The following is a 15,847-nucleotide window of genomic DNA, read 5'->3' on the forward strand; positions in this document are numbered from 1 at the left end:
TAAAATTGCCCCCCATATGATGGGCCAATCTCTGTACCCCCAACATTTTAGCATTATGTCGTCAAAGAAAGCGGAGTTCTTGGTGTTGGGGGCGTATTTATTCACCAACACCAGCGGTTGGGTTTAAACTTCTCCTGCCACTATCACAAGTCGCCCACCTGCGTCAGTGAGAACCTCCTAGAGCTTAAAATTAAGTGTTTTTATTATAAGTGTTACAACACCTTGTGAGTATGTAGAATAAGAAAGAAAGTAATGGTGCTGTGCCACTTGGAAGCAAGGAGGGATTGGCCCATAGGTGATATATGGGACTATGGCAAAATATGCTACATCAATTTTGTGCCTATCTAAATAGGCCAACACCTGTTGGGCTTTGCGAGCATTATCAATGCCTTGGACATTCCAGCTAAGTAATCACACCATAGAGCCAATTGCTAAACTACCATGTTGAATGTGTAAGAGATCCTGGAACGTCCCAGCAGGCCCATGCTCACTCATTGCAGTTAAGCCCAATCCTTTCTCTAACAAATGCAAAGAAACATGTCATTTTCCCTAACGCAAGTACCAACTCCTCATCCCCCCCCCCCCACAAACCAACTCATCACCTTAGCCACCAACAATATTGCGGTCACTGTGACTGCACTCAACGCGTGGGGACACCATGGAGCACAGACCGGCTTTGGGTGCAAGCACCTATAAAATTTTATTTCAAACTGATAATGTTCTGTCACTTAATTTTAATTTAGACAGACAATAATCTGCTATCCCAGCTATTGGTATAACGTAAAGCCTCCTCACGGGCTCGCCGCACCATCCAGCATTGCCAAAGAGCACTCACCAGTATGTCAGATGGATACCGTTATCAGGTATCAATCATACACCATGTAGTGTATAATTAAATAAATGCCATAGTGCCCAAGGGTAGGGAACAGAGGGCCAAGGAGGAGAGTTATGTAATAAATTGTTCCTTCCATCAGTTTCAGTCATTATCGCTGTGATTGGCGGACCCCCTCAGTGAAGTGGTGTTGCTGTCCGCCAAACTCTTGCTTTCCCCGTGTTGAACAAAAGCCTCTATAAAGTCCATTGCAGCACCTGGGTGGGTGAAAAAGTGTACCTTGCCTTTGTACTCTACTCGAAGGTTCGCAGAATAACGCATGGAGTGCTTGAGTACTGTGGCACGCAGTACTTTCTTTCTTCTAGCCTCCTGAATGGCAAGGGAGGAGACTGGATAAAAGGCAACGAGGGCCCCAGCATAGTGCAAGTCAGGCGGTGCTCTGTTAAGGTGCAGGATCTGGTTGCGGTCTCTATAATTGAGTAAGAGACCCATAATAGGCTTAGAATTTGCCGAGGCCTGGGCCCCAGCGTACGGTGAGCTCTCTCCGCGATGAGTACACTACAAAAGGCTTCCCCACTGAATAGGGAGATCAGCATGTTCTCCACGAAGCTCTTAATGTTGGTAACATTGATTGATTCTGCTACGCCAAAATTTGCACGCTGCAAACTGCCTTCCAGATTTATGTTCTTTGCCTTTATTGCACTGAGCTCTATCTTAAGAGCCACAAGCGAAACTGAGGTCTGAGCATGGGAACCCTCCGTGTCCGACATCCGAGTCTCTGCTTGAAAAAGTCTAGCATCTAGTCTGTCCACTCTCTCTTGAAAGTGATCCATCCGTGTCTTCACGTATCTATTTTATCATCCATAGAGGAGAGGCTCTCTTTCATGTCACACAGAAGGGTTACTTTGTTGCCCTTTAGTGGGCTCGGCTCCATGGGCATTTCAACCATGTGTCCAGCTGATAGTTTGTATCGAATGGGAGCTTGGCTTGCTTGTGATCCGATTTCTCCAGGTTGAATGTGTACACTTGTGCTTAATCAAGCTGTAGATGACTCCGAGAAATGCGAAAATTGCCTGTCGCAGTGTAGATGCTGGGATCACAAGAGCATATGTTATGGGCCCATGGACGCTGCACAAAGACGAGTAATCTACCTGGAAGATTTAAAGAAGTGCAAGGATGGGACCTTCAGGCTATGCTAAGGCAGATCAGGTCTAACAATGCTTCATGGTTGGTAGGCAGTGCAAGCGCCAAGAATGCCAGCTCCCTCAGACAGGAAGAGCATGTTACAATACTGCCCAGAGATGGTAGGGCCATTCTGCGTCAGGCCTTGGCTGCTCACTTGTACTGAGTGTGAGCGCCACCAGTGTATAATGGAGAGCCGTCCCTCTCTTGAACTACCACATTGTCGGCTAGGGAAGGGTCCATCCTTCCAGGTCCACACGTCACAGCTGGTCACCCACCTGAGAGCAGCTATTGGCCCCAACAGACTTACAGACACAGAGGTAGTGTAGGCAGCTGGTGAAATGCCACCTCAGTGTCCACACTTACCAGCTTGGCGAGAAAAGGCTTTTCCAAGGGCCTGGTCAGACCGGCAGCATGAAGAGCGGTGGAGCGTGACTACGAGCCGTTCACCACGCATGATCACCACAAGTCCGTGTGGCTCCCAGCAGGCTACCAGCACAGTGCCTGACTTCGTTACAGGGAGCTGCGGGCTGACAACCAGCACGCCGCCACCAGCACCCAATGAAGCCGGGATTGTGGCACACTGTGTGTCCAGAGGTAAGTCTGCCCTCTGCACCGCCTCGCCTCGCAGTACAGCTGCTGTTTAAATGCCAGACAGGCGGCGCTCGGTGATTACACTGCCTTCTTACTACACGGCTCACTGGCGCTCCCAACAACTTATTGTTAAAGGTGATTAAATGCATTTAATGTTTTGAATATATGAATGAAATAATTATCCACCCATGATAAAGTGACACTAAATAATGAGAATGTTGTGAAGTTTTTATCTAGTGGGGGATAGAAGCATTTACATTTCATCATCTTATTAAATTCTTTGGAATTGTATGAAAGATTTTAAAATTGCTATAGATTTTGTTTACAATATGCATGCCCGGATTGAGCTTTTTTAACCTTAAAAATTCTGAATTATGAAATATCTTTTAAAGCCAGTTTTGATGTGCAATATGGATTTGAGCAGATATTTTGGTTTAAAGTTGACTCTGTTGATCTTAGAACTGAAAAGATGATGCAAAAACATGAAACAAATACATTATCTGCAAAGCAAATTGTATACACACCCAATTGTGAAATCTTGTGATGTTTGGTCAAGGTCATTTTGTTTTTAAAAAAATCCTTTTCTGTCCTTTTTTGTGTTATCTCCATCCAGAATGTTGATCAGCAAAGCTCTGAAACATGAAGATGAGGATGCCGAACATGATAGGTAATGTTGCACTACTGATTGAGGTACTGCTTTTTATTGAAATGTGTTAGATGCAATTGCATACTTTGGAGGTTCATGGAACAAAATCAATACTTTTTGGATGAAAAAATGAAGCTGTTAGGTTCGGAAATATTTGTTTGGACTTTTTTAAGACATTCCTAGTGTTAGCTTCACCCATCATGTACCGTAACAACCAAGGTTTGCATGTAAACAAATCTAGAAATGTTTGCCCCTCTAATATGCTACAAGACATCACCAAGTGCAAGCGTTTGAAAATTCTGAGCAGTGGCATAGCATTGGAGCAAAGCAACTGCTCATCTCCTCATTACCTTTGCGAGGGTAGAAATAAGACATTGGGTAATTTTTCTGCACATGTTCTGCAGAAATTAATATATGCAGACATACACCATGAGTACTGATAGGCTAACCCTAGTGTGTTTATTTAGATAGCACTTTCCATATCTTTTTCAAGTCCTAAAATGCTCTCCAGATTGAGTGAGCAGCTAATCTGTATGTATTATTTACATAGCACTATTTGGCCCCTGGAGTTCAATGTAGTGCCCTAACCTTCAGCAGGTACATGGACACCCTTTGTGTTTGATTGAAAAGGGTGGTGTTTGCAGTTAGACTTAAATGGGAATGATTGTGTTGGTCCATACAGGTTGTAGATAAGGTCGAAGTGTAGCATGACCTTCATGGCGCACCAGCGTGATGTTGCTGATTAGTTTGAGGATACATGCAAAAGCACATGAGGGTCATTCTTGTCTTTGTTTGGCAGTGGTTGATTGAGATTGCTGTTGGTAGGATTGTATGTTCCATAGGTTGAGCTATTTATTGATCCATGCGTCATTGTAAGTCAAGGCCTTGGACGGTAAGACCATTGGTTAACTTTAGTCCTTTCATGTCTGCTGTTCGAAGGAAGCTTCAATGGAACTGAGATCTGACCGTTCGGTTTTTGATCTGTGTGATTAAAAGTGGTATTAGCTTCTCTCAAACTAGATAGGTTTACGGCTTATTTTGAGAAAAGCCAAGTGTTGATTGTCCGTGACTTATGGAACAGAAACAAAGAGTGGACGTGAAATTCCTACTTTAATTAAAATTCAAACAAAAGTTTATAAAAACGTTTTTCAAATTCAGCAATCAGCATCACCTGCTCAAGTTCAACTCTAGTTTAGCTTATCCAATCAAATATCCCAGAGCAAAGGCACATTTATCAAACTGTGGGAGGCTCCGAGCTTCCGAAACTGGTTCCATTAAAAACCTGTGCTGGAAAGAAATTGATGCACAAAAAGAGAATAATACACAAGGTTCCTGGGGATGCTATCTAATCCAGGATATAGAGGACCTTGGCGCACAAGACATCTGGAATTCCAGCATCGGAAAAGAGGCCTTCAACAAAGCAATTAATTTAACTACAAAACTCCTGTCTCATTGAACAGGCGAGAACATTCTACTACAAAGACATCATGCTTGGACGTTGATCAAATCATATGGTACAAGGAAGCCTCAGGAATATTTGTCAGCTCATTTATTTTCAACAGCTTTAAAACACCAATTTATTAAACTAGGCTTTGGGATGTGGGAAACAAAGGATCTCGTCCTTTCCTGGAAAGACCAGAATCAAAACCAAGATTGCAGACTATGTGATTATAAACATTAATCTCTACAACACATTCTCTGTGCATGTTGAAAGTTATTACTAGGAAAAAAGATATTATTAAAAAGAATATTTATAAATATGAATATTCGAACATGCAGAGGAGCCGTAATCACCTGGCTAGGGAGCACCTCGATCCCCTTAGCTTGTAGTGGAGTAAAATTTCGAAATCTGTATTTAAAAGAATTATGTCAAATTCCAGTGGAAATTCAAACTGATTTTTAGAATTAATGGAAATTTCAAAATTTCTTACAGACAACGAGCAGTAATACTTTAACACAGTTTAAAAAAAATACAGACCATAATTTTGTACATTGTATTTATTATGAGGATGATTTTTAAGGTTGAAGCACTTGACGGACAATAGAAATGTAATGATATTTAAGGTTGAACCCCTTTACGGACAATAGAAAATGAACTTCGGTTTACTAAGTGCAGAATAAGGATTCATGTAAAATATGGTTTGGTGTAATAATTTTAAAAGACCGAATTGTTGAATAAAAGTTCATTTAATTTCATTTCGATTATCCATATTTTGTTCAAAGAGATGTTCATACTATTCAAGTTTGTACTGAAAACTTGTTTAGTGCCTTTGGTTTGTAAGAATATTGGTGCACTGCAATGGATTGCTTTGTCAACAATGCATACGGATGTGAAGGATACTCTTCTTGCAACCAGTAGCCAGTGGAGAGCCTTCAGGGCAGGGGCAATGTAGTTGTTCAACAAATCCCCAGCACTCGTATTAATCAAAATTTCAAAGTAGTTGTGACGTGTGAGTCAGAAACAACAATGGCAATAAATTTCTTATGCGAGGTTTAGTCTTCCTTGTTCTTTATTCTCAATGGGACATCCTAGTCACAGCCAACACGTGTTTCGTCGTGTAGGGGCATTAACCCACGACTTCCTCAAGGCTGTGTAAATTAAGAGACAATACATACCATATGGCATTATCAACTTCTAAAAGAGGGTTCATATAAGGTGGCATTGTAAATTACCTCTTAAATTGTTACAAAGAGGTTTCCCATGCAGTGAACCATTATACAAAATTACAAGAACAGGAATCACTTGTAAAGTCCGAAGTGAAAAGACGCACAAGTGGATACATACAGATGAACATTTGGAAAGAAGTGTACCAAAGTAAAAGAGATCAAATTTATAGTAGGTATCCGATAGAGCTAGCGACCAAAAGAAGATGGAGAGAACTGGAAGGGCGTGCAGAAAACGACGTGATCAGGTCCCGCCTAGTAATAGATTCGGTCACTATGGTGCTGGTCGTGATTAACGTGAAAGTGACTAAGTAAATGGCAACCAGCATATCGAAAAACCGTGATCCGGTCCCGCCTGGTAAGCGATTCAGTTACTCGGGTGCTAGTTGTGGTTTTCGTGAAGGTGAAGAGGTGTTTGGCAACACAGCATGCCCATAATAGTGAGTCCACTCATAGCGAGGACAAAAGTCAAGAATAGTTACCTATTTTCTATTCAATATGACCTCTATTGTAGGGAAACACAATCAAAGCGCAAGTGCGTTAGTAGTCTAGTTTACAAACTATATAATATTATCTTAGGTGTGTATCCGTAAATTAAACCTACTTAATATGTGGTTGTAATTCCAGACCACATAGGGTTCAGATCCAAGATTGGAACAGTCAAAATTCGTGGTTCCTTAGCCAGTGAAGCGTATGTTTTGCGCTGAGCTGTAAAGAGTAAATGCGCCGGTCAATAGTGATGCCTCGAAATATATTCTCATGTATATCTCATCATCTAGTGTTGTTGTATGACAGTTAAATATCAAAGCTGTCATAGTTCAGCTCATGATTATCTATGTTTAACTGGTGTCTACAGTCACCAGATCCCGACATAATTCAGCGTATTCTATTATTACAATTCAAAGGAATAACCCGCCTGGATTCTTACTTTCTATCACGTTCTATCACGTTGTCTCTGTTTTAGTATTCGCCAAATAAACTTAAAGTCTCCAATCCCTAACATAATCGGTGAACACACCCTCATAAACTAGTATATTCTTACCCAACTTTTCAGTCGGTTTTACGTTGTCTTTTCAATTCCCATCTAAACGTTTTCCGGCGAGCCGAGTGCAGCTGTCCGTGGATGCAGATTTCTCCGAAGTGACGAGTGAGCCCTAGTGAATATACTTCCGGGTCGCGAAAAACGTCTTACGTCATGACAATAGAAATAGAAATGTGACTACGCCGAGTCAAGCGGACCAGATGGCTAAACCTTCGTGAAAATAATACGAGATGTATGCGATCACCAAATTCCAGAGTATCCCAATTAAAATTCATATTTATTAAGCCTAGACAATCACATCTCTTTTAGAATATAAAAGGGTACTTTTTGAACGCCCTGACTTCTATTACCACTGTGGTTCTTAATTCTCGTTAAAAACAAATTACAACGCCTCCAAATCCAGTATGCGTTCAAATATTGTATATCATTGCTAAGTTATTTCCCGTATATGAAGGACAGCATGCTTATTGTCCTTTTCTGTATCCGTAGTTCAGAAACCCGGCGCAATACTTAAGTCTCCGAGTCTGTGATGTGAATAGAGTAAATGCTCATATTTGAGCCGTTGTACTTAGATTCCAGTATCAATTGTGTCTCCTCCATTCTCTCCATCAGTTAAGGTCTTACAACAAGGGTGTAAATTGTTTCATACAAGTGAAACGAGTTGTAAATCGAATGGTTGTACATTCCTTACGACATAGACATTGTATCACAGATCGAGTGTGATCTATATGGTTAATTCATCTAACATTGAACCAGATTGTGATCATTACGCCCATCGATACACATTGTTACTGTCATCATTTCATACTGGTAGCTGAAACCTCTTGTCTACATAAGGAACACAGGGAAATTCACATGAGAGGGCCTGCATATTACCTGCCCAAAAAGTAATGAAGCTCATGGTCAATATTTAGGCCACAATCTGTGCTCCTCAATTTTAAAATCCATAATGCTTCCTTGCGTCTCAGTGTTAATTCTCGGTTCCCACCCCTCGGGTGTTTTGGTATATGGTCAATGCCATAAAATTCAAAGCTCTTATTCAATGTTTGTTCTGAGCAGATAGATGTGTGTGCCGCTATGGGGTATCTCATGTCACCATTCTTAACCGCTCGTATATGTTCCCCAATTCTGTTTCTTAAAGGTCTGATAGTGCTCCCAATGTATCTCTTCCCACATTTACATTTGATGGCATAGATCACAAATTTGGTCAGACATGTGATATTGTGTCTGATTTTAAATGTTTTCCCACCCGGTCCTTGAAATTCAGTGATCCTTGGAAGCGCCCATTTGCATGCCATGCAACGGCCGCAGCCATAAAAACCAATAGAGTGTTGTGACAACCAGTTGTCAACTTGTTTCGGTATTGGGTAGCTGGGGCTCAAGATATTTTTAAGTGTAAAGCCTCGTCTGTAGGTGATATCTGGTCTGTTGTTAATTACCTCATCTAAGGTTTTGTCTGCCTTCAGTAGATGCCAGTGTTTGTTGAGGCTTTTTTTGAGGATCTCTGACCAATTGTTAAAGTTTGTGACCAAACGTATCTTGTCCTCATCTTTTTCTTTTACTGATCGATCTTTCAAAGTATCTATTCTTTTGACTGCCTCAATTCTTTTCTCTGCCCTTCTTAGGGTCTCATGGTCATAGCCTCTGCTCCTGAATCTAGTTATGGTTCCCTTTTTTTGTTGTTCAAAATCAGTATCTTTGCTGCAATTTCGTCTCACCCTCACCAGTTCACCATAAGGGATGGACCTAATTTGATGTGGTGGATGTGAGCTGGATGCGTGTAGTAGGGAGTTACAGGCTGTTTGTTTTCTGAACAGTCTACTTTGTAAACATTTGTTTTCTACATAGAACTCTACGTCTAGAAATGAGATCTTTTCCTTGCTTTGTTCAGTTGTGAAGTGAATATTATGATCGTTTGAATTGAGGTGTTTGATAAAATCAGTGAGTTTGGTCTGGGATCCTGTCCATATCATGAAACAGTCGTCTATGTATCTCCCCCAGTATAGTATCGAATCATTCCATTGTGTACCCGATGGGCCCCAGATCCTCGTCGCCTCAAACCATCCCATGAAGAGATTGGCATACGAGGGAGAGAATCTGGAACCCATTGCCACACCTTGCTTTTGTCTGTACCATCTGTCCTGAAATAGAAATACATTGTTGTCCAATAGTATTGCCACCATCTCCATTAGCATTTCGGTGTGTTCCCAGGTATTTGCTGACCTGTTATTCAGCATTCTTCTGACGGCCATCATCCCTCCCTCCCTCTTGATGCTGGTGTATAAAGCTGTAACATCAAGGGTCACCAATGTCATACCCTCTTCCCAGTTGAAATCGGCTAGGGTGCTGAGGATATGCTTAGTGTCTCTTATGTAAGATGGGAGGTTCACCACCATAGGTTTAAGAAAAGTGTCTACGTACTCAGACATACGTTCAGTTGGACCCCCAATTCCCGATATAATGGGTCTCCCTGGGGGGAATGCTGCATTCTTGTGAATTTTGGGTAATGTATACAAGCATGGGAATCTTGGCCTGTCTACCTTTAAAAATGTCAATTCGTTCTCATCAAGTAAGCCCTGTCCATGCCAGCGTTTTAAATGTGTGTTAATGTATTCCGTAAGGGTCCAAATGGGGTTGGTCTGTATGGGCTCGTAACATTCTACGTCAGCTAGTTGTGAGTATATCTCGTTGTTGTAGTCTATACTCCGCATAAGTACCATGTTCCCACCCTTGTCGGCTTCACGTATAATGATGTCGTTATTTTCACTCAGTTCCTTAAGAGCAGCCCGTTCTTTAACAGTTAAATTGTCCGTTTTGGAATTAAATACTATGTTTTTATCATCATGTCTGTCCAAGTCAGCCAGAACCAATCTATGAAAAATATCTACATTATTACCAGTAGTCAGCGTTGGTGTCCATTTGGACTTCTCCTTTAGATTACTGGAAATATTGTAATCAGCGGTAATCTCCAAATCTCTCATGACAGAATCTGTAGTAATCACTTCATCCTCACTTTCAGTAATGGATAGCAACATTCTCGTGTCTAGAATATCCTGTATTGAATTTTCATTCAATGTGGACATACCCAAATTTTTGTTCATGCTTTTATTTACAACATTAGTTGAACCAAAATGTTTTTTCAATCTCATGCGTCTGACAAACTTGAACAAGTCGATTTTAACATCACATATATTACCAACATTTTTAGGGCAGAAATTCATTCCTTTGGTGAGTACAGATACGGCATCCCCTGTAAGTTGTAGATCAGTCATGTTAATTATGTTAATACTGTCTATTTCCTCTGGTTCCATGACCTGGTCCTGACACCTGGTGTATCTTCTACCCTTACTTCCTCTCTGACCCCTCCTTGTTTTTCTCCTTGTTGGGGTCGCTTGTACTCTTTGTTGCCTCTCTTGATCCTGGTCACTTCCAATAAAAAACTATTACCAGTGTTGGGGTTGGTGCTCTCATCTTCTACCTCACTGCCACTTGTGTGTGTTGTATTAAGGGAAGTAGAACTGGAGCCTAATGAGGCACCGCCAGTTTGGGTCTGTGTTTTGGTCTGTGGTATTAGATGGTCATACTTCTTTGCGAATGTAAAGACCCGGCCTTCGCAGTAGTCACGCTCATCCCTTCTTAGTTTACGGGCCTTTCGCATCTTTATGTCTGAGACGTGATGTTCTATTATCTCATTTAGGATGGCATAATTTTTAAAAGTGCCTTCCGGTATGTTCAGATCTTTGATCTCTGATTCTAAGGTGTCTATGTCCTTCTGGAGCTGCACAACCTTTCTTTCGCAGTTCTCTATCAGAATACCCATGAGTCTATTCGAGTTGTTATTCAATTCTTTTTCCCACTCACTCAGTAGGTCTGAAACCAGATCCTCGTATGTAGGGAGGATTTGCGATCTTAAACCCCTCGGTATTCGTTTCAGTTTAATGTACTGTTTCAGGGTGGCAGCATCCCACCACCGTGACAGTTCGCTTTTCTTTAGTTTCTCTAGTCTAGTGAATTTCTCCCTTAGACCTTCATTTCTCGCACTTGGTCCCCCTTGTAAAATTGTGTTCAGGGGTGCGTTCCTCGCAATGTTACTGAAGAGATCTTCAGCTTCCTTATCTCTTGAAGTCATTGTGTCCCTAGTGCTGCCACCTACTGATGCAATGTAGTTGTGTCTGTGCAGGCTTAGAACCTGTCTGATGGCTGCGTTCTGGACTCATTGGAGTTTGTTGATTAAGCATTTTTAAGACCAGTGTAGAGACTGTTGGTGTAGTCTAATCTTGGCAGCACTAGTGCTGTTGAGGCTTGTACTATGTGGGGTTAGCCCAAGTAGGGAAAGATCCATCCTAAAGTTATCATTATGTTGAAGGTGGTGCTTTTTTGTTACCTCGTCTACTTCACTTTTAAGTGAGAGTTTTGAATCCACTTTGACATCTAAGTTTTTTTACTTCTGGGAGGGATCCCATTTCCTTATGCCAGTATGCATTTGGGTTGTAGTTTTCTCATGAGCCAATGATTAGTATCCTTGTCTGAGACAGATTTAGTTTTAGTCTTTCCAATTTAACAATACTTTTAGTACCATTGGCGTAGTTGTAACAGGTTAGTGTTAAGAAGTTGATACGTCCAGCGAGTGAGATTAGGTATATATTGAATAGTAGAGGTAAACTTGTTGAGCCTTGGGGACACCTGTAATGTGTGAGAATTAAAATAAGAATATGAGTAACAATACAGCTGGTGTTCCCGCTGAATCTTTTTAGTGCAATGCCCTGTATTCCATTATCATTTTCTTGCGAGTTTGTTGTTCACACTATCAAATGCTGCTGAGGTTCCGTAGAAGTAATGAAGCGACTAAGTTGGAGTCTGTAGTGTCATTGAGACCATCTCAGTTGGCAGTTTGATCCAGTGCATCTCCAGGTCTGAATCCTGTCTGTTGGTTGGAGAGGATTTTGCTTCTGTGTAAGAATTCTGAAATTGGGAGGAAGTCTTATTTTTCAGTCAGTTATCCCAGAAATGATCTGTTTGAGATGGAATAAAAGGTTGATGGATCTTCAGGATCTCCATTTATTTCATCCATTGATAAGTGATTCATTGAGCTCTCTGGCCAATATAGACACAGAAGTAGTTTTCAGGATGGTCTTGAATGTATAGCTTCTTGCACATTTCAGTAGGATACCTGCCAAGCTCATGCATATAATACAATTATTTGTTTCATTTATAGATAGTTGGTTAAACAAACATAGTTTGGTTCATATTGTTAAGATTGTGGTTTCAAGTCACTGTATTTGTTAGAAAGTTGGTCACAAGAGCTTATTTGTCATAAGCTTCAGATATTTTCACAGCAAATGGTATAACTACCTAGGCAGTCTGATTATCCGAATTCAAAAGTAATTTTTTTGTCACATTGGAGGCATTCAACGTCCATTGCGAGTCATGACATTCCTTGGCTTTGAGAATTGTTGCCTTGTAAATTCTGTATTGGCTCTGTATCATGCTTTTTTCCTGGTTGTGTGTTTTTCCCCAATACCATTTCAGCATCTTGATTTTTCTTTTTTGTGTGTTTCTTTTTTGAGTAAGCCAGGTCCCTTTCTTGTACTGTAGTCTGCATTTAGAAGATTTAGTGGGAGTTACTAAGTTGAAGAGCTCTTTGAGTATTCGGGGGGATTGGTTAATTGACAGCAGTTAACTCAATGACCTTGTTTTTTAGATTAGTTTCTAGAATGTGTCTGTTTCAAAAGTCTTCCATAGTCTGTTAAAGGAGTTTTTGCATGTTGTGTGTGAAGGGAGTCCCCTCTAGTTCTGCTTAGTCTTCTGAAGATAAGTTGGAGTTTTTTCCCGATTCAAGTTTTTCCATAGTTTTACTTTAAGAAACACTAATCCTTACTGAAAAGACCATGTTTGAATACTATGAAACAAGGTATTTTCAGATCTGTGGAACAAATAGGCTTCACTCAGAAGACCCTGACAAGGATTGTATTTATTGAACATAGCCCAACCACAAGGCAAAGAACTGTAATATCGCCACACTGTTTCTACAAAATCCCTTAAAGACAGTGAGGATAGACTACTACTATGGCTTCAGTCAAAGTCAAAAGATATCACCTCCAGTGGAGATGCATCTGAAGGTTCCTCAGGAGTGTCAAGAAAAGCCCCAAAAAGGATTTGATCTGACCAAGAACACTCTTCTAGAGCAACATCTGAGGAGATGCCCTTCACTTCTAAGATACCTCCTAGAAAAATACACAAGAGAACAGTGAGACTAGTTGAAATAGAGGACGAATGGGAGATCAGACACTTTGCGCAGGGAAAGATCAACAAGGTCTTTGCACGCTACTACGCCAATCTCTATACAAAAACATGCTCATGCGAGCTGGCGAATATGGGGGACTACCTGACTGTTCTACCACTGACACGCTTTACCCCTGAAATTGCAGAACTATTAGGGGCTGATATTACGCAGCGGGAGATACGGGTGGCCATCAAGGGAATGGCGCGAAATAAAACTCCAGGTATAGATGGCCCAATTTTATGCAGCGTATGTGGATGAGTTGACCCCTCACCTGGCCACAACGTGCCAGAAAGCCCGAGAACTGGGGGAACTACCCGACAGCGCCAGAGAGGCCCTTATTATCCCCATACCTAAACCGGGGAAGGAACCCCATGACTACACGGCCTACAGACCGTTGTCCATGTTGAACGTGGACTATAAAATCCTGAGCAAAATCCTCGCGACTAGCTTACTGCCACACATGCCTCATCTCGTTCACCCTGATCAGACGAGATTTATCCCGTGGTGGAACACTGCCATAAATATCAGGCGACTCCTAGCGGTAATGGACTCTGAAGGGTACAATAAGCAGGAGGCGGCAGTGCTCGCAGTGGACATAGAAAAGGCATTTGACAGCCTAGAGTGGCAATATTTATATGTAGTCCTGGCCAGGATGGGCCTGGGGAAGGGATTCCTGAAATGGGTGCAGCTCCTGTACACAGCCCCTACAGCCGGTGTGCGCACTGGAAGAGTCATCTCACCTAGACAGGCGGTAGAGTGAGGAACAAGGCAGGGATGCCCCCTTTCCCCCCTCTTGTTCGCTCTGGCCATGGAACCTTACCACTAGCGTGCAGGGCCAGGAGCGGCCAAGATTACAGGGGCCTAGAGACAACAACAGGTCCGCATTTTACGCGGACGATCTTTTGATCTTTCTGCGCGACACAGAGGGCGAGCTGCGGGGGGGGCGCGTGCCCTGCTGGCCCGCTCGAGCACCGTATCTGGGCTTCTGGTCAACTGGCAAACATCCAGCCTGTGTCCACTAACCCCGGATACCCCCCCCCCCCCCACCGCTTACTTTGGAACGCTTGGGGAGGGAGCCTAGCTGCCTACAATACTTGGGAGTAAAGATTTACCACGACGCAACAGACCTCTTAGAAGGTAATGAGGGCAAGGCAGTGAGGTCGGCGAAAACGGCGATGGACTTCTGGAGCACACTCCCGCTTTCTGTAGCTGGGAGAGTGGCAGTCTTGAAGATGGTAACGTTGCCACGCATATTATATTATTTTGGGACACTACCAGTGTGGATTCCACGGGCGATATTCAAAGAATTAGACTCGATGGTCACATCCTTTATTTGGGGTGCAGGCAGACGGAGAGTGGCATTGATATCGCTGCGACGCCCCACAGCGGAGGGCGGGCTGGCGGTGCCTGACCTTGAGAGCTATTACCTAGCTGCGCAGCTATACTGGCTGATCCAATGGCTGGTGGCAGATCGTATCCCAGATAGGGAACGATGCTCAGATGCTCCAGACACTGCCAGCCTGGCAAAAATCCTTTTACGAGTTCGCCGCACTACGACTGGGGACGCAATTGCTGCCATGTTGGTGGTGCGCTGTTGGTCCAGGTACCTGAGGAAGGTGGGCGCAGCGACTCCCTACTCCCCTGACATACCACGGACAACGTTGCGATATCTCCCAGAGGGGGAATACTGGGCAGGGCTAGAAGACTGAGTTGAAGCTGGACTGAGAGTGATGGGGGACCTATACCGAGACTCCACGCTGCTACCCTTTGAGGACCTACAGGTTGCATATGCCATCCCTGGGGGTCACTTCCTGAAGCATAGGGCCTTGACACGCAGGGTTAGGATACATTGGAAGCGGGGGCATGGAACCGCCAGCACTGGCGGGGTGCAGATATGTCGTGTTCTCAGCGGGAAGAATTAAAACGGTATCCTGCCTCTATAAGGCCATACAGAAGGATGTGCAACTGCCATTAAAGCGACTGTAACTGCAATGGGAAGACCTCGGTAAGCAGATACCAGAGAGACAGTGGGAGAAAATTCTAGAACGCACTCCAAAGGCGTCCAAGAACGCACGTTTTAAATTAACTACTCTGTGCACATAGAGCATATTTAACACCGGCCCGCATTAGGAGATACTTTGGCACGGAGTCACGGCCTGTCCAAGGTGCGGGGAAAGGGAGGCGCACATACTCCACATGTTTTGGAACTGCCCCCTATTGCAGACCTTCTGGGGGGACGTACGGCAGGTAATAGGCAACTTCATTGATGAGAAGCTGCCACAAACGCCAGAACACTTCCTATTGGGGTGGTTTACACATACAGCCAAGAACAAGGTGACGGGGAAGTTTCAAGACCGTGCCTATGTCCTAGCCAAGAGGGAAATAGCCAGGAACTGGAAGGCCCCGAGAGGACCGCAGATCACCACCTGGAGAGGGGAGCTAGAGAGATGGGCAGGAGCAGAATGCAGGTTATTATTTCGAGAAGTCAGCCGGGGAATTGGCAAGATGGAAAGGGCCAAAGCCTGGGAAACCCTAGTAGATGAACTAGTAACATCTGGACGGGAGGACATTAGCGAGGCGGGTTCTCCCAGAGTAGCAGACGCG

At 43.1% G+C, this 15,847-nt stretch overlaps 1 protein-coding gene across 3 annotated transcripts in view; it reads left to right on the forward strand.

The window, feature by feature from the left end:
* HOMER1 (homer scaffold protein 1) overlaps nt 1-15,847 on the forward strand; it is a 966,005-nt gene that overhangs the window by 723,758 nt on the left and 226,400 nt on the right. For all 3 annotated transcript variants that reach the window (XM_085632251.1, XM_085632250.1, XM_085632249.1), the window contains exon 5: nt 3,222-3,275. In XM_085632251.1, the coding sequence (XP_085488377.1) occupies nt 3,222-3,275 (54 nt within the window). The remainder of the gene's footprint in view (nt 1-3,221; nt 3,276-15,847) is intronic.

This window comes from Triturus cristatus, chromosome 2_1 (assembly GCF_964204655.1).
Source record: "Triturus cristatus chromosome 2_1, aTriCri1.1, whole genome shotgun sequence".
In the NCBI taxonomy this organism is placed as follows: domain Eukaryota; kingdom Metazoa; phylum Chordata; class Amphibia; order Caudata; family Salamandridae; genus Triturus; species Triturus cristatus.